The sequence below is a fragment of the Morus notabilis genome, unplaced genomic scaffold, assembly GCF_000414095.1.
Source record: "Morus notabilis unplaced genomic scaffold, ASM41409v2 Scaffold1333, whole genome shotgun sequence".
Classification (NCBI taxonomy): Eukaryota; Viridiplantae; Streptophyta; class Magnoliopsida; order Rosales; family Moraceae; genus Morus; species Morus notabilis.
The window spans coordinates 275,030-294,298 of NW_010364060.1; the positions used below are offsets into that span (position 1 = coordinate 275,030).

The 19,269-nt window shown below is 34.3% G+C and overlaps 3 protein-coding genes across 5 annotated transcripts; 1 reads left to right on the plus strand and 2 right to left on the minus strand.

Annotated features, from left to right (window-relative positions):
* The first annotated feature begins 965 nt into the window (after positions 1 to 965).
* On the plus strand, positions 966 to 2,325 carry LOC112093002. 3 transcript variants are annotated; one of them, XM_024170509.1, is made up of 6 exons: positions 966 to 1,067; positions 1,157 to 1,315; positions 1,439 to 1,484; positions 1,678 to 1,772; positions 1,863 to 1,934; positions 2,261 to 2,325. In XM_024170509.1, the coding sequence occupies exons 1-5, from the start codon at positions 1,035 to 1,037 to the stop codon at positions 1,866 to 1,868; spliced, it is 339 nt and encodes a 112-aa protein (XP_024026277.1). In that variant the 5' UTR covers positions 966 to 1,034; the 3' UTR covers positions 1,869 to 1,934; positions 2,261 to 2,325. The 3 variants fall into 3 exon arrangements, with proteins under 3 accessions (XP_024026277.1, XP_024026278.1, XP_024026276.1); XM_024170510.1 differs by lacking the exons at positions 1,863 to 1,934; positions 2,261 to 2,325 and having other exon boundaries at positions 1,152 to 1,315; positions 1,678 to 1,807; XM_024170508.1 differs by lacking the exons at positions 1,863 to 1,934; positions 2,261 to 2,325 and having other exon boundaries at positions 1,678 to 1,807.
* Positions 2,326 to 4,029: 1,704 nt separating this feature from the next.
* LOC112092996 (putative disease resistance protein At1g50180) lies at positions 4,030 to 11,901 on the minus strand. Its single transcript, XM_024170463.1, has 2 exons — positions 10,836 to 11,901; positions 4,030 to 5,756 (listed from the first exon to the last, which is right to left on the minus strand). Exons 1-2 carry the CDS (start codon positions 11,899 to 11,901, stop codon positions 4,030 to 4,032), a joined length of 2,793 nt encoding a protein of 930 aa, XP_024026231.1.
* A 3,743-nt stretch (positions 11,902 to 15,644) lies between these two features.
* Positions 15,645 to 16,826, minus strand: LOC112092997 (putative disease resistance protein At1g50180). Its single transcript, XM_024170464.1, has one exon. It carries the CDS (start codon positions 16,824 to 16,826, stop codon positions 15,645 to 15,647), a length of 1,182 nt encoding a protein of 393 aa, XP_024026232.1.
* Positions 16,827 to 19,269: the final 2,443 nt, after the last annotated feature.

Here is a 19,269-nt window from a genome sequence, read left to right on the forward strand (position 1 = left end):
CGCATAACAGGCTGTTCATCCACAGCCACAAAAAGTGAATACCATTAATTATCTGTTAGAGGTTTCAACCACATGAACGGAATTCTGAGCACAGTAATAAGAAAATCGAATTTCGTAAGAGAACGGAATGGCACATACATTTGTGGTATACGATCAACAAAGAGGAAATATGTGTTTCGATTTTACTGATATTATCTGTACCATCTAATTATACTAAATGGCCCAGATTAGTAAGGTAATTAGAATGAAATAACCACAGCAAATAAGCAGGAAAAAGAAAAAATTAGACCGACGTTGCATGTATTGGTTAGTCTCACTGAATAGTAGTCATGGCGTCTGATTAATCCTTTTTGCTCTTATTTTGAGCTTGGTTAGAAAAAAGCTAACTTATCCCTTAAAGTAAAAGCAACTTCAGAGTTCACTTTAGAAACTAGTCTGTGGATTCTATATAAGAAGTTAAGTGTGAAAGCATAGACTAATGAGGATAAAATATAAATCATCCAATAGGAAAATCTGTTTCTATGGTATCTTATATTTTGTAAGAATATAAAGAAATTACATCTATGTTACATGTATGTGCAAAATTCTAATATGATTATTCCTTTTCGATTCCAATGCATTGTTGTCCTGGATTTTGGTTCCGTTCATTTACCATCTCATAGATAAGTTTGATCTTACTTAAGAACGACAAACTGGGAAACCATTCTTTGTAATTAACTAATGATTAATTACTATTTATATTATTAAATATTACGTTTTAAGTGATTACAAGTGAAGGCACATGTTGGACTTTGTAATTAAAGAACGTATACATGCTTTACTTTTCCTCCTGTTGTTGCTGTGAAAAATATATTTAAGTTTATTCATTGTTTCTTGCAACTGCAGCTAACTTTTATCGGTCGACAGTCAATGACACCGGGACCAAAAGTTTTGTTGAGCATCAAATTCCAAATAACAGAGCTCAATAACGCCAAGCATCAAGATTATGCTGTTAATTCGGGAGTTCAGAGTCCAATCAATTAAAATTTAATGTGATGATCTCATGTATACACGTGTGCTTAGTTAAGGTAATTAAAGATTAATTTATTCTTGCCCCTCTAATCGTCATCTAAGTTTTAGTACATTTGAAAAGTTAGTTGTTGTTGCTCTAGTGCAGGATGCAGGAGTGAAGATGTTCGGAGATTTCACATCGCAAATGATTAGCAGCTTGTGGAATTTCTTTGTTCTTTTATCAGCAATCAAGCCACCAACTTTGGTGATCAACACGGTTTCATCAGCATTGTGCAATTTCCGAAGAACTACTACAACTAATAAGGCAAGTAACAAATAGAATATGGGTCAATTGTGGGACATTTTAAAAGTGAGGGACGGAAGTGGGGTTGATGGTAAACCCCTAGAATTATTTGTGGGATTCTAATGATTGGACTTTTCTTTTCAGTCATTCTTTGGAGCCCAAGGGTTAGGCATTACAGATTTCTTGGGAGGTAAAGTAGACTTGAATTATTTGCCATGTTTTCGCAACAGATTGCCCAAGTCAAAACATGAAATGTGCGCAACAAAATCAATTATCCTAAGCAGATTTACGACTATGTATCGTTTACAACAAACTTATCAAATCTCGTTTTCTATGATATCTAAAGCTGAAAAACGAACTGAATCAACTATCAAAATGGCCAGGTCCGAAAGAAACAAGAGGCTACACCATGGCATCTCTTATTGAATTCTCAAACAGGAAGATTCAAAATGATCAGCCAACAATAAATGAATTATCTGTAGGAACTTGACTAAGCTTTTTGTTATTTTTCTTTTTTCTTCTGTTAGTTTCATTTTGTTCCATTTATTATGTCTTATCTTTTCTGCAGATTTAGCTGGCTGAAGGCACACACACATGACAAAAGCAATGCAGTGTCAAAGCAAAAGACATGAATTCACATGTGAGATCTTCACATTAGACCTCAATAATCTTAAAAAAAAAAAAGAAAAAGAAAAAAAAAATGAGATCTCTACATCTAAGTTTGAACACCTTGTGTCTTGTCTGTATCGTCCTTCCTGTGATGCGCTTTCAAATACACCAGTTCCCTAAATTTATCAATCAAAGAAAACGATGGCCTTGTTCATTCTTTCTATTTTTTTCTTCTTTTTTTTTTTTTCTTCCTCTTCTTAACTTTAATCTAAATTAACTCTGTTTTCTTGGACTTCTCTTTGAAGAAGTTTGATCACATGCTACAAAGTTTCATTTTTCAATAATTTTATGCTTTAGTTTCAGGGGCTGGATCTACTCTTCTTCATCTAAGCGAATAATCCCTCATGTGATCCTCTTTTAAGTTTGAAATTGAGGCAACAAATGCATTGCTCTTATAATGCTTCTGATGATAGCGGTTCGGAGTTAACATTCCAAGCTTTAGTAGATGAGATATGGTAAACCAGATTGTCCGAACCATTAGAAATTGTTCGTGTTCTTGTTCTTGGATGTTCTTCATTTGCTTTGATCTGTTCATCCGGTGTGTTGGCTCTAAAGCCTTAGCCACAAGAAGTACATACTATCCTCTGTTACAGATAACAACCATGATTGAATTCTTATTGTTGAGTCGTGTGAGTCGTTTTGGCTCTCTTTTTATGTTTTGGACTTTGGTTGGCTTAGTTGGACTTCATGTTTAGATTGTTTATTTTGAAAGTGTCTAGAAATGTCGTACAGCTTTTGTTTGAGTCGTTTGGTTCCTTAAGTAATGCTGTGCGTTTTGACAAAATCTGGAGTTAGTCTTTCGAATTTGTTGGGTTCGTTCAAATAAAAGAAGATCAGCTTTTGGGTTCGTTCAAATAGAAGAAATTAGCTTTACAGTTTTGAATTAAGATAAGGCTTTGAGGATTTCGTGGAAAAGATCAAGATTGTGTTGGTATTTTTGATTTAAACCAGGATTTGAAATTGAAACAAATATCTGTTAAAGATTTTATTTTAGTTTGAATAAAAGGTTTATTCAAAACCGTATTTCATGATGAATTCGTTTTGAAGATCAAAATATCATCTAAAAAGAGATTGGAGTGTTGAGAATCTGGGTCAAGGAAACTGAAACTGGAATATGCCAAGCAGATTACGTGTTTTGAATTTTAAACTGATAACAAATTATTAAACATTGAGGTCTACAAAAATTTAGATCTATGAATAAAATTTAGATCTAGAATTCTAACAGTACATCTTTTTCTTTTTTTTTTTTCCAAATATAGTACTATATCTTCATCATATATGCTTGAATTACCAAGCCAAGCAAAATGAAGCATATGTACACATGTCAAGACATAATATAATTCATTTCCATATAATTTCTTTAATTGTATTTCCATATCATTTCTTTAATTGTATTTCATTATAATTAATGTGCTTTTGATTCTCGACGTTAGCTGTAAATATAAAGTTAGTTTCAATTTATACTGTCAATACTCAATAGGTTGTGTATATAAACATGCTAACATTCAATGAAAAATACAAGCCAACAATTAATTAATCTCAACACCGAAAGCTCCCCACGCTTCTAAATCAGGTTCAAATATCGGATATAAATTCAACAACAGCAGAAATATTATTGTTTAAACGGAGTCAAACAAATCACAACTAAATATATAAATATATAAATATATATATATATATATATATCCAACAACGGTAACGGTAAAAATATAACTAAGCACACTAATTCATAATTAAAAATATATTCTTTTTTGGAACCAAGAAGAAACTCCGATAATGGCAGCATTGGCCCAAGGTCCAAGCTCTTATTCTGGTCAATGCTCCACTCAAACATATCTTTATATTCACCATATGTTCTCACTGCACACACGACAAATTATTAAACATTAAAAGTCAACAAAAAAGGTGTTATATAAATAAGAAATATCAGACAAATATAAAAATTATTGTTCAAAGTGTGCCGACAAAGTCCTATATAGGGTAGACATAGAATTAGAATATTGAGTTTAAAAGGACTACGTTAACCTTTTAAGTAGAAGGAACTGTGTGATTGAAAAAATTACCTATTAAGTGATTACAAGTGAAGGCACATGTTGGACTTTGTAGAAATCCTCTCCTCCTTCCTCTAATCTCTTTGTGAGTTTCGGCTTGCAGTATTCAATCTTCACTTCCTTGAGAGTTGTGACGTTTCTTAATCCATCTGGAAGCTTCCTCAAGAAATGGCAATCACGAATCCTCAGATAGCAAAGACTAGTTAATGCTCCGTCCTCTATCCTCCACTCTTCCAAGACTAAGCCATCAAAGGAAAGAGATTCAAGTAGAGGGAAACCACCTTTTGAGCACACCATCTCATTCCCTACAAAGCTGTAATCACCAAAGTGGAGGGCCCTTAAATTGGGTAGCTTTTCTATCGTTCTCATTGGGTCATCCTCGAGAAGTGTCCTCGTTAATGATAACCTCTCAAGTTTATGGGAGAATTGGTGCTCTTCTGGTAACCTTATTATTGCCATGTGCACTTTAAGCTCATAAATTTCAGGATAACATGATATTACAGGTATAATGTCTTCAGCATCTGCCAACAACGAGTCTTCCAACAACGATAGAGAGCGGACGCAAGTAAATTTGACGCCTGTGCAATTTTGGTAGATTCTCCCAGAGTCTTCACCCACCACGAGTAGTAATTTCTTGAGATTAGTCAGTTGCAAAAAATCATTTACATTAACATGCTCTGTACGAACATTGCACAATGTTTGCAAACTATTCTTGACATTGGGCAGTCGGAAACGATCTTTGCTGAAAGTATAATACGCACCACCGGTAGGTAAGTATAAACGTCGCAATTGCTCCAACCTCCATATCACATTAGGTATTTCTACATCTTCTGACCTCAAATCTAAAGTCTCCAGGCATCTCAAATTCCCAATAGAAGATGGGATCTTTTCCACCCTGCTACCACGAATACTGAACAACCTTAAGTGGACAAGTTTCCCAATTTCCTTAGGCAACTTCCATGAACGATCAATATCTGAACCAAAAGCTTCGAGTCTCAAAACTCTAAGGAACTTAAAGTGATTGAAGAAAAGTTTCAATACTTTCTCCGAAGGTTCAGTGCCCCAAGATTGAAAATATATGAGAGACCTAAGAGAGCCATCTCTGCCATTAATAAAAGGAAGTAAATCATCAAAAGCACGATCAGTATAGATGGCAAGTCTCCGTACCTTATTTCTTGGCAATACCACGTCTCTTCTCCTCAGATCGAAAAATTGCAAAAACTTTCCATCTCGAGCTTTGAACAAACTCATATCCCTCATGAGATCATGAATGTGGCATGATTTTATTCTTCCAGTTGGACCCAACCTTCCCACTTGAATCATGTTTCTGTCCAATAACTCCGTCAAGTAATGATATGCTACATCGTCATCCATTGAACTCTGTGTTTGTTGATCCAATGAAATGAAACCTTCTGCTATCCACGTATGACATAATAGGCTGACCTTCATCTCATGATCTTCCGGGGAATGGGCCAAGTGCAAAAAACATGGCTTTAAATGATATGGTAGCTCGTCATAGCTCAAGCTTAATATAGACGAAACGCTATGGTATTCTTGTTCTACATGCACTAATTTGCCTTTGTTTATATATTCTTTCACATTCTCGCGCAACTTGTCCCACTCTTCAATTGTGCATTTCGTTGAGAGAAGTCCACAAAGCACAATAATGGCTAATGGCAAACCCTCACAGTGTTTAAGCATCTCTTCTCCTAGTTTTTTCATCTCTTCATTATTTTTTAAATCTGCAAGACAACAAAAAAAAGCTAATAAATACAAAGCATCTCTTCTCCTAGTTTTATCATATATATTGAATAAAAGGAGTTGTGGTCATTGTTTGACTGAGTCTTCAGGATTAGTTTTTTGATTTCTGATGTTTGTTTGAGTTGTCTCTTAGGCACATAGGATCATTTTGGTTAATGGATAATGTATTGGAGTCAAGAGTAGTTCTTAAAGCATTTAAAGACGTAGCTTTTAAAGCATTTATTGTAACGACCGGGAAAATTTTAGGTCTGGACAGTTCGACATTTTAACCATAAATTCTTCCAGAATGAAAAGCAGTAGAATTTTCAGTTTGATCAAGGAAATGCTATGTAAAAATTTTATGTACGGGGTAAAATCTCCCGAAAGTGTAAGGTTATAATATGAATATTTTTTCAAAAAAAATTCGTAAATATCAATTTTGAATAGTGAAATATCAGTTAAAAGTTAAAAATTTTAACATGTATATTTTAGTTATGAAAAACTGAAATATTTGGTTTGTGACCAAATGACCAGTTAGAAAAAGAGTAGAAATATTGGAAGTAAGGAAAATAGCAAAAGTTTCTGAAACATAATTTTCCCGAGTCAGTTAAAACGGAAAACTACTAAAAAAATGAGTACCGTAAGGGTACGAATTTTGGGCAATTCTGAATCAAAGAATGAAAATTTCAAAAAAAGAAGTTGACTAACGAGATACCCAAGAGAATTGGGTTGGACATGAGAAGTTTGACCCAGGGTGCTCGACAGTCCAGAAAAGCAGTAGAGAACCTGTACTGGTTGTGGAACTATCAGTACCGGAAAGAAACTAGTTTCGAGAAACGGAAAGTTTAGTCTCGACAAGAGAAATGTGGAGAACATAGAACCACTTAAATTAAGTGTTAAACTTAATTAGAGTTAGTAAAATTAATTATGGAAATTAAAGTAATTTTCCTTAATTTAAAAAGTAATATTAGATATTATTAAAAATATTATTATAATATTCATTACACTTAAAAGTGACCTACGGAAGCACATTAGAAGCCACATTTGTTCTTCTTGTCTATGTGTGGCCGAGAGAAGAGGGAAAAGAGGAAAAAGAGAGAAAATCAAGAGAAAATCAAGGAATCACCCGATTTCACCGAAATTTCTTCCCTTCAATCCGGTAGAAACGCAACCCAAGGCATTCTAGTAGGAAATCTCAACTTTTCGAGGTAAGATTTCGAATTTTTCATGAGAAACTGCTTGCTTTTTTGTTTTGATGAATAGTAACTCATCTTAGAAAAAATCTGAAAAATTGAAAAATGAAACTGAGGTTTTGTCGGGGACTAAGATAGGAGTTCAACGTGTAATTATGGAAACGATTGAACAAAAAATTTTAGATTTACACTAAGAAATCCGAAAACCCTAGAAATGGAGAAAATGTGTTTTGTTCAATTTTATGTTGGAATTTGTGTTCAAGAATATGAATCTTGACTCAAGGTACCGAAATCAGAATTAGAATGAGTTATTGAAAACTAGGGAAACGAGAAAAATAAGGCGAAACTCTGCCGAAATTTAGTTTGAGTAATTTGAACTAAAACTGAATTTCAAGAGGAATATGGGATTAAAATGTGAAAAGAAAGATGTTTCGATAATCGGTGATGGTTAGAAAACCGAACACAACGAGAATTCACAGTTTTGGACCGAAACTGAGAATTAGGCCCATGACTGAGTAACTTACACGGTTTTAGTGCAAATCCTTGAGATAGGAAATGGTTTGAGATTGAATACCAAACATAAGGATTGTAGACCTTTCCGAAGTAAATTTCAATGTAATTATTGATCTTAGATTCTAAATCTAACGATCAAAAATTTATGCGATAGGGCCGATTAACGGTTGAAGTCGGAAAGCGTCAAGGGAGACAAAGGACGCGTTGTTAGTGAAGCTTCGGTAAGTACAATAGTTTTTCTATGGCTATATCACGAACAAGCTTACTTTTCTATGTTGCACAAAAATTGTGCATATAGTAGAATTTTGAATGTTAGATACAATGTGAATGTTAGATACTATGTTAGGTATGTATCTATAAGACTTATGTAATCGTAGAACTTTATTATGCAAAAAAGGATGTATTGATTTTATGTCGAGATCAAACTAAGAGAAATGAAAGGTTAAACTTTAACGAAAAGTTAATCTCATGATAAAATGCTCAATAATGCACAAATTCATAAGATTTAACTAAAGTTACCATTTCAATGAGAAAATTGATAAACGGTAAGAGACTAAACGTCCTGTTTGTACCAACCTTCGAAGGAAAGGTTATTATGAGACTATGAAAGATATGAAACCGTGACTGAGTTGGATTGGTTAGCTACCCCACTCCTCACTGGTTATGCGCGCTATGGTACAACAGGACAGGGCCCATAGGAAGTAAAAGACATGAAAATGAAAAACATAAACCATTCCATATAAAAGGTATGGTATCTATAAAGTAGAATGAAAACAATGAGAAACATAAAATGAAAGTTGTTCAGAATGTGAAAATACGATGTGAACGACTAAAATGAGAAAGCAGAACAAAGAATGTAATGAAAGAAGAAGAACATAAGCCATACACGTTTTAGTAACACAAAATGTATTATGATATATGACATGAATGCATATATGGGTATGCATAATTATTGCATCTGTTATGACCTATTGATACTTGCTGAGCGAAAGCTCATTAAGTTTATTCGTGTTGTAGGAAGCACGGGTAAGGCACCGGCTCCCTGAACTTGTGGCTGGGCATGCAGAGAGGGTGCAACAGTGGAATGTGGGCAAGTGGGTTGTGGATGTATCATGTGTTTTGAAAACGCTGCTGTACTTTATGTGTAAAATAGAGTAGTGTTTTATGTATTTTGATTACCAATGTAACAGAATGTTGTCAGAATGCTACAGCATTCTACGAATGGTAGGAAACAAAATGCTAGCTAAATGCTATAGCATTTTACGAAAGAATGAAAGCAGAATGCTACAACATTTTAACGTACATGGTAAGAATGGAAAGAAAAAAAAATGGCCTGAGTTTTTAAGATGTTATAACTAGTAAGTGTTAGAGGTTAAGTAATGTTAAGTATGAGTATAGGATGACGATCAAAAGTTAGGGTCGTCACATTTATGTTGAAGTTTGACATCATAAATTTTACTTTGCTGTGAAATTGAATCATTAAGAATTTGCGAAACATATTGTTCGACACTCCTATCAATTGAAGCCTTTTTAGATTCGAAGGATGAGTTTTCTTCATCGGAGGGAATGATGCAGCCTTATAGCTTATCCTTAGGAATTTTATCTCTAATTATTTGTATTTTAAATTAGGCCTTATCCTTAGCATGATTTATTTATTTTAGGATAATTTTGTTTATTTCTTTTTATAATAAGCTTTAAGATTTGGGTTTTAAATTCAATTAGACACAGGATTTTCTCTTAATGATAAGCTTTAGGATTTGAATTTCAAACTTAATTAGAGGTAGGATTTTTAGTTTTAGTTGCTATTTGTGAGAGTAATTGCTTGAAAACGACACTCCATTAATGTGAAATTGGTTGCACAAAAAATTAGAAGATTATGTCGTTTGCTGAAGAACTGAAGCACAACATTTTGGTTAGTATGATGGAAGCCAACTAGCTGAGAACACGTGGAAGACTAAAGTCGGTCAAATTGTAGTTGAGAAATCTGAGAGATAGTGTTTGGTTACTAGGAAAATCTGGGTAAAGGACTTTGTTTGTCGCTGGGTATGTTTCTTGATAAACACTGGGTTTAGGGATTTCTCTAGGTTTAGGGATTTTCCTTGACAACACAATTTAAGATCTTTATTGTTATTTTGGTTATTCAGTTTTGACTATCATTAATAAAATCCTTGAGAGTTCTCTCAACGAGTAAATTTTGATACTCCTTCTATAGTCAACAAATTTAACGTCTTCACTACATCAAGTTTGCTGTTTTGATCTTTAACTTTTTGTAGGTTTCTGAGTTTCTAGTATAAGATTTACGTTCGCTTTCGTGGTAGGAGCGAGGACTTTGTATTGATTTGGAGTTAAGTGAAACAAAAGAAGTCTAAACAATCACGTTTGAGGAAGGATGAAAGAAGTCTAAACAAAACAAGGCCAAGGCCACAACATTAGTATCTCGAACAACTAAAATTTACTTTTCATTTACTAATTAAATATAAAAATATATATGTTTGGAATTGTAAAAAAAAAAAAAAAAAAATGAAAGCAATAAATGAGAGGGAGAGAGAGAATAAATGCAAGGAATAAATGAGAAAGAGAGAGAGAATGTACAATGATAGCAATAGTAAGAAATCGGCAGGATGCATTTAAGAAAATAAATAAAAATAGAAAAGATAAAATGTATTTTTTTAAGTTGGGGTACGTGATCATGTGGCTTCTATTTGGATCCTGGTTGGCCTCACTAAAATCAATAAAATTATTTTTCTGCTTTGTTTTAACCAATGTTATTTTTTTTTAAATGTGCACTATTAATTTCAATACATATAATATTCAACAAAGACACATTTTGATTAAATCTAAATTTTGTGTCCATCAATATTTTTGTTCTTGAGATCTTCTATTTCTTAATGTTATATATATATATATATATATATATATACTGCTACCCTCTTAACATTATTTTCCCATAAGTATCTGTAAATAATTTTCTCAATAATGTTTCCACTAACATATATATTTTTTCCTCTCTAAAATGTGCTTTACTTAATTAGATCTAACTTATTTGACCTTTTTTCTTTAAAAAAAAAAAAAACGTCTAGCCAACATTTTGTTTTCGTCCGCTCACTTTATTTAGAATTTTATTTTATTATTAATTGATTACATAGTTCTTATGAAAATAATAAATAGAACTGAGGAACAAAAAATATGCAAACCAACTCCAGCAAAAAAAAGATAATAAAGTACGCTATTTGTCTACTATTTTTATTTAGTAATTATCAATGGAGGAAACAGAAAAAAGAGAAAGAAGAGAGAAAATGCCTTCAAATTGGTATGTATTAGATATGAAGATGAATAGTGCGGCAAATTTAAATGAGAATAAGAGAGAAATATTACTTGTTCCTTGTTTTCTGAAAGAAGATTTCTTCTCAAACAGTTCCCAACTCTCATTCTCATTGAGTAACTGTGGTTGATGAAGTAGGCAATTCTTATCTGCAGATAAACCCACGTCTCTGTGACGAGTAGTTAGTATGATTCTGCTATCTGTCTCTTCTTGTACTGGAAATGCTGCCTCTAGAAGTTTCCACGCATCAACGGTCCAAATATCATCGAGGAGAATCAAACACTTGTTATCTTTCTGAACTTTGCAGAGCTCCTTGGCTACTTCATCATCTCCCATTAATTTGATTTCTTCTCTTTTTTCCTTGGTTGGGCTCGGAGTAAGTTTGATTAAAATTTCTTCCCACACAACGCGTTTTTCACATTGTTGGGATATAGATGCCCAAGCAAAGCGATCAAAATGACCGTTGACTTGAGGATGATGATAAACCTTTCTAGCAAGGGTGGTTTTTCCGAGACCGCCCATCCCACAAATAGAAATCACACGATGGGGATTAGCTTGTTTCGTCAACGCTGCTGCCAACTTCTCCATATCTTCGTCAAGTCCGATGATATCTTTTTCAGCAACATGAGAATAAGCTCGCCTCAACTGTCTTTGGAGCTGGTAATTCGAAGAACTACTTTCTCCTTTGCTCTCCGGTAATTTCGTGATGCCCATTGCTTGAAAATCTGAGTTCATGGCTGAAAATCTGGTAAAAATTAGGTCGATCTCTGATCCAACTTTATGGAGCTCAATTCCTTCATTCCAAATGCAAGCGAACCTTTTCAATATATTCTTCACGCCTCGTTTCCTTCGAGACTCAACTTCTAGGACAAAAGTTTCGACAACGTCTTCTAAAGCAAGAGCAAATTCACTTATTTCTGCAACCCAAAGGCATACTCTATTGTCCGCATCCATTCCGCGTCTCACAAATGCATCGGCATCTTTTAAGAAGCTGCGCATCCTTCGTAGCTTGGACTGTGCCTCCTCAACTTGGCCTTCGACTCCATACAAGAATTTCGCTTCAGAAATGAGCAAGTCTCCAAGTCTTTCAATCGCAAAGGAAAGGGCGGCGTCAGCCATCTCTTGATGTCCAGGAAAATCGACCAAACTCTTTTTTCAAGTAGTTTTCTTGAGACCTTAATTTGGTTGTGGATCTCTGTTTGGAGGATGCTAATATTGATATAATTTGTATGCCAATATTCTCTTGTGCAAATGGCTTTAAGTTATTTTGCAAGTGACTTCACATGGCCAGCCAGCTCAAAGTCAACTGCGCTGGGTGATGACTTTGTAGATCGCATAGTCTTATTGGTCTGGCTAAAGCTCTCAACAAAATAATAATATTATCATCACATTGGTTTTAGTAATTAAAGTTTGACAGGTTGTCTATTTCATTACTTGCTACTAAATTTTAAAAGGGAAAGACGTTGCAATAATAGAGGATAAATATATTCTACGTTGAATCATTTTTTGTCTTATTGAGCATTTGAATAAATTAATATCAATATTCTCTCGTGCAAATGGCTTTAAATTATTTTGCAAGTGACCTCATATGGCCAGCCAGCTCGAAGTCAACAGCGGTGGGTATATCAATATTCGTGAATCTCAGTTTAAATTAATTTGCATGTGACCTCATATGGCCAGCCAGCTCAAAGTCAACAGCTCAAAGTCAACACCTAATGATGGTCCCTAAAGAACTTAATACCGTGATGTGAATTTGCAAGGACTTAATCTTTTGCTAGAATTGAAAGCCTTATCTATTTTAATCTTTTTCTAGAAAAGAAAGCCTGATCTATTTTAGTTATTTTATCAATTTTTTTTTCTTTTTCACTGAAGAATGACAAAACTATTTTATTATTGTAAGAGATCCAATACCATCTTATTGCTGGAAAACAAAGCAAATAACAATACTAGAAGCCTAATGTTGTTGAAAAAGAGATTAGATAGAACATTAAAATTGTTATATATACGAAATAGTTAAGAACCTCAACTTCTTAACTAACAACAACATAACAAACAACTGACAAAACCAAAGTGCATTAAATAAAAACAACAAACGAAAATGGAGTCTTTATCTTTTTCTTTTTTGCCTGTAATGAAATAACACTTCGTATACAATTGATAATATAGAGCATTATAATATTTTATGTAATCTTAGTTCCAAACATGATATAGGCAAATAAGAATTTTTACATCAAACACCGGTATGAAAACAGACGAATGCGAATATTTCATAGTTATCTCCATACAAGAATTTCGCTTCAGAAATGAGCAAGTCTCCAAGTCTTTCAATTTCAAAGGAAAAGGCGGCTTCAGCCATCTCTTGATCTCCAGGAAAATCGATTAAACTCTTTTTTCAAGTAGTTTTCTTGAGACCTTAATTTGGTTGTGGATTTCTGTGAAGACTCTAACTTTTGATCATCATCGTATGCTCATACTTAACATTTCTTAATCTCTACTATCTACTAGTTATAACTTCTTAAAATTTCAGACCACTTTTTTTACCATGTACGTTAAAATACTATAGCATTTAGCTAGCATTCTGTTTTCAGCCATTCCTAAAATGTTATAGCATTCTGACAGCATTCTGTTACATTAGTCATCAAAATACATAAAAAACACTATTTTATTTTACATATAAAGTTCAGCAGCGTTTCCAAAACGCGTGATACATCCACAGCCCACTTGCCCACATTCCACTGCTACATCCTCTCTGCATGCCCAGCATCAAGTTTTAGGGAGCCAGTGCCTTACCCGTGCTTCCTACAACATGAACAAACTTAATGAGCTTTCGCTCAACAAGTATCAATAGGTCATAACAGATGCAATAATTATGCATACCCATATATGCATTCATGTTATATAGCCTAATACAGAATTCTAAACGACTTTCACTCTGTGTTTCTCATTCTTTTCATTCTTGTTTACAGATACCATACCGTTATATGGAATGGTTTCCGTGTTTTATTTTCTTGTCTTTTACTTCTTAGGGGCCCTGTCTTGTTGTACCATAGTGCGCATAACCAATGAGGAGTGAGGTAGCTAACCAATCCAACTCAGTCACAGTTTTATTTCTTTCATAGTCTCATAATAACCTTTCCTTCGAAGGCTGGTACAAACAGGACATTTAGTCTCTTACCGTTTATCAATTTTCTCATTGAAATGGTAACTTTAGTTAAATCTTATGAATTTGTGCACTTTTGAACAATTTAGCATGAGATTAACTTTTTTGTTAAAGTTTAACTCTTTCTCGTAACTTGACATTAACTTATCATCGATACATACTTAGCATTGTATCTACCTAACATTCAAAATTCCACAATATGCACAAATTTTGTGCAACATAGAAAAGTAAGCTTGTTCGTGATATAGCCACAGAAAAATTATTGTACTTATAGAAGTTCGCTGACAATGCGTCCTTTGTCTCCCTTGTTGCTGTCCGACTTCAACCGTTAATCGGCCCTATTGCATAAATTTTTTCGATCGTTAGATTCAAAATCTAAGATCAATAATTACATTGAAATTTATGTCGGAAAGGTCTACAATCCTTATGTTTGGTGCAACCTCAAACTATTCCTATATCAAGGATTTGCACTAAAACCGTGCAAATTACTCAGTCATGGGCATAATTTTCAATTTCGGTCTAAAACTGTGAATTCTCGTTGTGTTCGGTTTCTAACCATCACCGATTATCGAAACATCTTTCTTTTCACACTTTAATCCCATATTCCTCTTGAAATCCAGTTTTAGTTTAAATTACTCAAACTAAATTTCGGCAGAGTTTCGTCTTGTTTTTCTCGTTTCTCGAGTTTTCAATAACTCATTTTAATTCTGATTTCGGTACCTAGAGTCAAGATTCGCATTCTTGAACACAGATTCCAACATAAAATTGAACAAAAACACATGTTCTTTCTTAATCTAGGCTCACGGATTTTCAATGAGAATCCACCAAAACTTCGTTCAATCATTTTGATACTTACATCGTTAGACTCCTTTTACGATGCTCTACAAAACCTCAGTTTCGATTTTTTTCTTTAACGGAAGTTTTTCCGAGATGGGTTACTATTCATCTAAATCATGAAATCATAGAATTCTCATGAAAAATTCAAAATCTTACCTGCAGAAATTGAGGTTTTTCGCTAGAACACCTCGGTTAATGTTTCTACCGGACTGAACGGAAGAAATTTCGGTGAGAATGCTTGATTTCTTCGATTTCTCTTACTCTGTCTCTCTCTAACAACTTTTTTTTTTCGTAACTCTCTCGCGTTTTTTTTTCCTTCTCTGCTATGCCTCCCATTGGCATTAGCTACAAAGTGTTATAATAAAGATATGTGCTAGTAAATGAGTGGGTTCTATACTCCTCAAATTTTTTTCTTGTCGAGACCTAACTTTCCGTTTCTCAAAATGAGTCTCTTTTCAGTACTAATAATTTCACTATTCATAACTGATATTTACGAATTTTCTTTATAAAAATATATGTATTATAACTTTACACTTTTCAGGAGATTTTACCCCGTACATAATGTTTCTACATAACATTTCCTTGATCAGGCTGAAAATTCTACTACTTTCTGTTCCGGATGAACTTATGGTCAAATACCAGATTGTCCGGATTAGACCTGAAATTTTTCCGGTCGTTACAATCTCTGTTTGGAGGATGCTAATATTGATATAATTTGTATATTGTTGACGGTGATTTTTTAACAACTCGTGATTAACTCTCCAAAGACACTCACGATAATCACTCACGGGTTAATTAAAGATTAAAGCAATAAAATAACATAAAGAAGGCAAGGATTTATAGTGGTTCGGCAAAATTTCTTGGCCTAGTCCACTTGTGGATGTACTAATCTTTTTGGGAAAATGCCTTCAAATTGGTATGTATTAGATATGAAGATGAATAGTGCGGCAAATTTAAATGAGAATAAGTGAGAAATATTACTTATTCCTTGTTTTCTGAAAGAAGATTTCTTCTCAAACAACTCCCAACTCTCATTCTCATTGAGTAACCGTGGTTCATGGACCAGGCCGTCCTTATCTGCAGACAAAGCCACCTCTCTGTGACGAGTAGTTAGTATGATTCTGCTCTCTGTCTCTTCTTGTACTGGAAATGCAGCCTCTAGAAGTTTCCACGCATCAACGGTCCAAATATCATCGAGGAGAATCAAACACTTGTTATCTTTCTGAACTTTGCAGAGCTCCTTAGCTACTTCATCATCTCCCATTAATTTGATTTCTTCTCTTTTTTCCTTGGTTGGGCTCGGAGTAAGTTTGATTAAAATTTCTTCCCACACAACGCGTTTTTCACATTGTTGGGATGTTGATTCCCAAGCAAAGCGATCAAAATGACCGTTGACTTGAGGATGATGATAAACCTTTCTAGCCAGGGTGGTTTTTCCGAGACCGCCCATCCCACAAATAGAAATCACACGATGGGGATTAGCTTGTTTCGTCAACGCTGCTGCCAACTTCTCCATATCTTCGTCAAGTCCGATGACATCTTTTTCAGCAACATGAGAATAAGCTCGCCTCAACTGTCTTTGGAGCTGGTAATTCGAAGAACTACTTTCTCCTTTGCTGTCCGGTAATTTCGTGATGCCCATTGCTTGAAAATCTGAGGTCATGGTTGAAAATCTTGTAAAAATTAGGTCGATCTCGGATCCAACTTTATGAAGCTCAATTCCTTCATTCAAAATGCAAGCGAACCTTTTCAATATATTCTTGACGCCTCCTGTCCTTCGAGACTCAACTTTTAGGACAAAAGTTTCGACAACATCTTCTAAAGCAAGAGCAAATTCACTTATTTCTGCAACCCAAAGGCGTACTCTATTGTCCGCATCCATTCCGCGTCTCACAATTGCATCGGCATCTTTTAAGAAGCTGCGCATCCTTCGTAGCTTGGACTGTGCCTCCTCAACTTGGCCTTCGACTCCATACAAGAATTTCGCTTCAGAAATGAGCAAGTCTCCAAGTCTTTCAATCGCAAAGGAAAGGGCGGCGTCAGCCATCACATTGGTTTTAGAAATTAATATTATCATCACATTGGTTTTAGTAATTAAAGTTTGACAGGTTGTCTATTTCACTACTTGCTACTAAATTTTAAAAGAGAAAGACGTTGGAATAATAGAGGATAAATATATTCTACGTTGAATCATTTTTTTATGATTTATATATATGGGAGCTTCTTATGGTGGTTTTTTTTTTTTTTTTTTTTTTTTTTTTTTTTCAAATCAATTTTTTTTTTGGGTTAAAAGAGTTCATTTTGAGGTTAAAGAGATTGATACTTTATATTTTGAAATGTACAGATTTTACTTTCACATCTCAGATTCATGTTAAATAATACTTATCTATTTTTTTAGTCAAAAAATTGATTTTGAATATGAAAAAAAAAAAATCAAATATTACCTTATTTTTAAATTTTATTTTTCCTTGTTTTTAATTTATTTTGGGCATTTAGATTTTTTTTAGTCAAAATTGACATGTTACCGACAAAATGTAAGATATTGAGCATAAATTCGAATGTGAAAGTATAAATATGTTGTTAGTCCAAAATATAAGATATAATTAATTTTGTTTTTTACGACCTCAAGGTATAACAATTGTAAAAAAAAAAAAAAAAACCCCTTTCCATGGTATGGTTTCATTGCCTGTAGTGTACCTTTTAACATTAGTCTGATTAGCTATGCAAAACCAACAAAGGCTTATCCGTAGGGTTTTTATTCGTATAGTAAAACCTACGTTATTATTTGGGGGTTCTCGAAAAATGCTCGACTATACTTTTTGTGTATTTTTCATGTTATTTATTTATAAAAAAGTAGTGTATTATTACACCTCCATAGAAGTTGAAGGCTAACTCTACCACTGGTAACTCGGAATCACAAAATCATATATCAAACGACAACAACATGGAATGAGAATTGGATGCTAAAGTGTTGTTTTGTATCAGTGCTAGCTGAGGACCCAGATTGAGAGATTTTGGAGAAGCAGAAGCTGGAATAGAGCCACGCTAGTCACAGGTTTGATACTTGAGAGGTAGGATTTCTATCCCTTTTCCTGTGTGAGCCTGATCTTTCAAAAGAGTTTTGGCCTTACAAATGTTTTAAAGAAAGGGGCTTGTTTGCGAAATTAAAATTCATGGCTTGTTGTAGTTCATGGAATCTATGGCTTGTTGTAGTACATGAAACCCATGGCTCGTTGTAGTTCATGGGGCCCATGGCTTGTGTAGTTCGTGGGATTATAATAACGATTTAAGAAAGTTTAATGAATGATTTCTTAAGGAAAGAGATCTTGCGAACCGGTAAACTGGTTGATGGCCTAGATAGGATGTGGAGAGTGCATCCATGGGGGCAGAACCTGAAACCCGGCCCGAGGTTGATAAGGCTTGTGCACGTGGTTGTGTAAGTAATTTGTATAAATTACTTGCTGATGCCTATAATACGGATATTTTTAGATATATTTCCTTTGAGAAAAAGGATGTGAGGTTCCGGCTATTGTGTTGGAATTGAATGTCTCATTTATTTACTTATTCATTTATTAATTTACTGCTTACTTATTTATTTATAAAGTTAATTTCAAATTATATCCTACTGGGCCTTTAGCTCACGTTTTACTATTTTTATAAATATTAAATCCTTCCCAGGTGACTCTAGGAGCGGTGCGGAGTAGTTGGATCATTGCTACCGTTTGATCAAGTGAGGATTGTGTTTATGCTCTTAGATTTACGTAAGAATTGTAAATTCTGTAAACTTTGAATTTTGGATTTCAAGACTGTGGTTGATGTTTGTAATGTTATTTACATGTACATGTATGTACAATATTGTATGTACTGTAGGTGGAGCCCTATGTATTGTCAGAGGCTCAAGGAGTTAGAACCTCTACCTTGTACTTTATTTTCAGTTAAATGTGGGGCTCGTTTGGGAATTTCCTTTATTATTGTGCGCGTAACCCCTAATCGAGCTCCACGTCACCGACCCTTTTGTGGAGGACGTGACAGAGTGGTATCAGAGCCTTAGGTTAAGAAACCATAGGATTGTACATACATGTGTGACAGACAAGCATTAGCAAGTAATTTATACTATGATAAATTACTTACACAACCACGTGCACAAGGCTTATCATCCCCAGGCCGGGTTTCAGATTCTGCCCCCAAGGATGCACTCTCTTCAGCCAGTTTACCAATTTGCAAGATCTCTTATCTTAAGAAATCATTCATTAAACTTTATGAAATAGTTCATTTAATCCCATGAACTACAACAAGCCATGATTTTTGAAATGCTTTTCCTTCACAAACATACCCTTTCTTTAAAACATTTGCAAGGCCAAAAATATTTTAAAAAACAGGCTCACAAAGGAAAGGGTAAAGAATCCTATCTCGCAAATATCAAACTTGTGACTAGCGTTGCTCTATTTCGGCTTTTGCTTCCTCAAAGCCTCTCAATCTGAGTCCTCAGC

Excerpts from the sequence above, each read along its gene's own strand:
- LOC112093002 (XM_024170508.1), top strand. The coding sequence starts at position 1,035 with ATGATCTCATGTATACACGTGTGCTTAGTTAAG. Across the intron at positions 1,068-1,156 it reads TACACGTGTGCTTAGTTAAG|GATGCAGGAGTGAAGATGTT; the intron begins GTAATTAAAGAT and ends GCTCTAGTGCAG. Across the intron at positions 1,485-1,677 it reads CATTACAGATTTCTTGGGAG|GTCCGAAAGAAACAAGAGGC; the intron begins GTAAAGTAGACT and ends CAAAATGGCCAG.
- LOC112092996 (XM_024170463.1), bottom strand. The coding sequence starts at position 11,901 with ATGGCTGACGCCGCCCTTTCCTTTGCGATTGAAAGACTTGGAGACTTG. Across the intron at positions 5,757-10,835 it reads TTTCAGAAAACAAGGAACAA|ATTTAAAAAATAATGAAGAG; the intron begins GTAATATTTCTC and ends GTTGTCTTGCAG.
- LOC112092997 (XM_024170464.1), bottom strand. The coding sequence starts at position 16,826 with ATGGCTGACGCCGCCCTTTCCTTTGCGATTGAAAGACTTGGAGACTTG.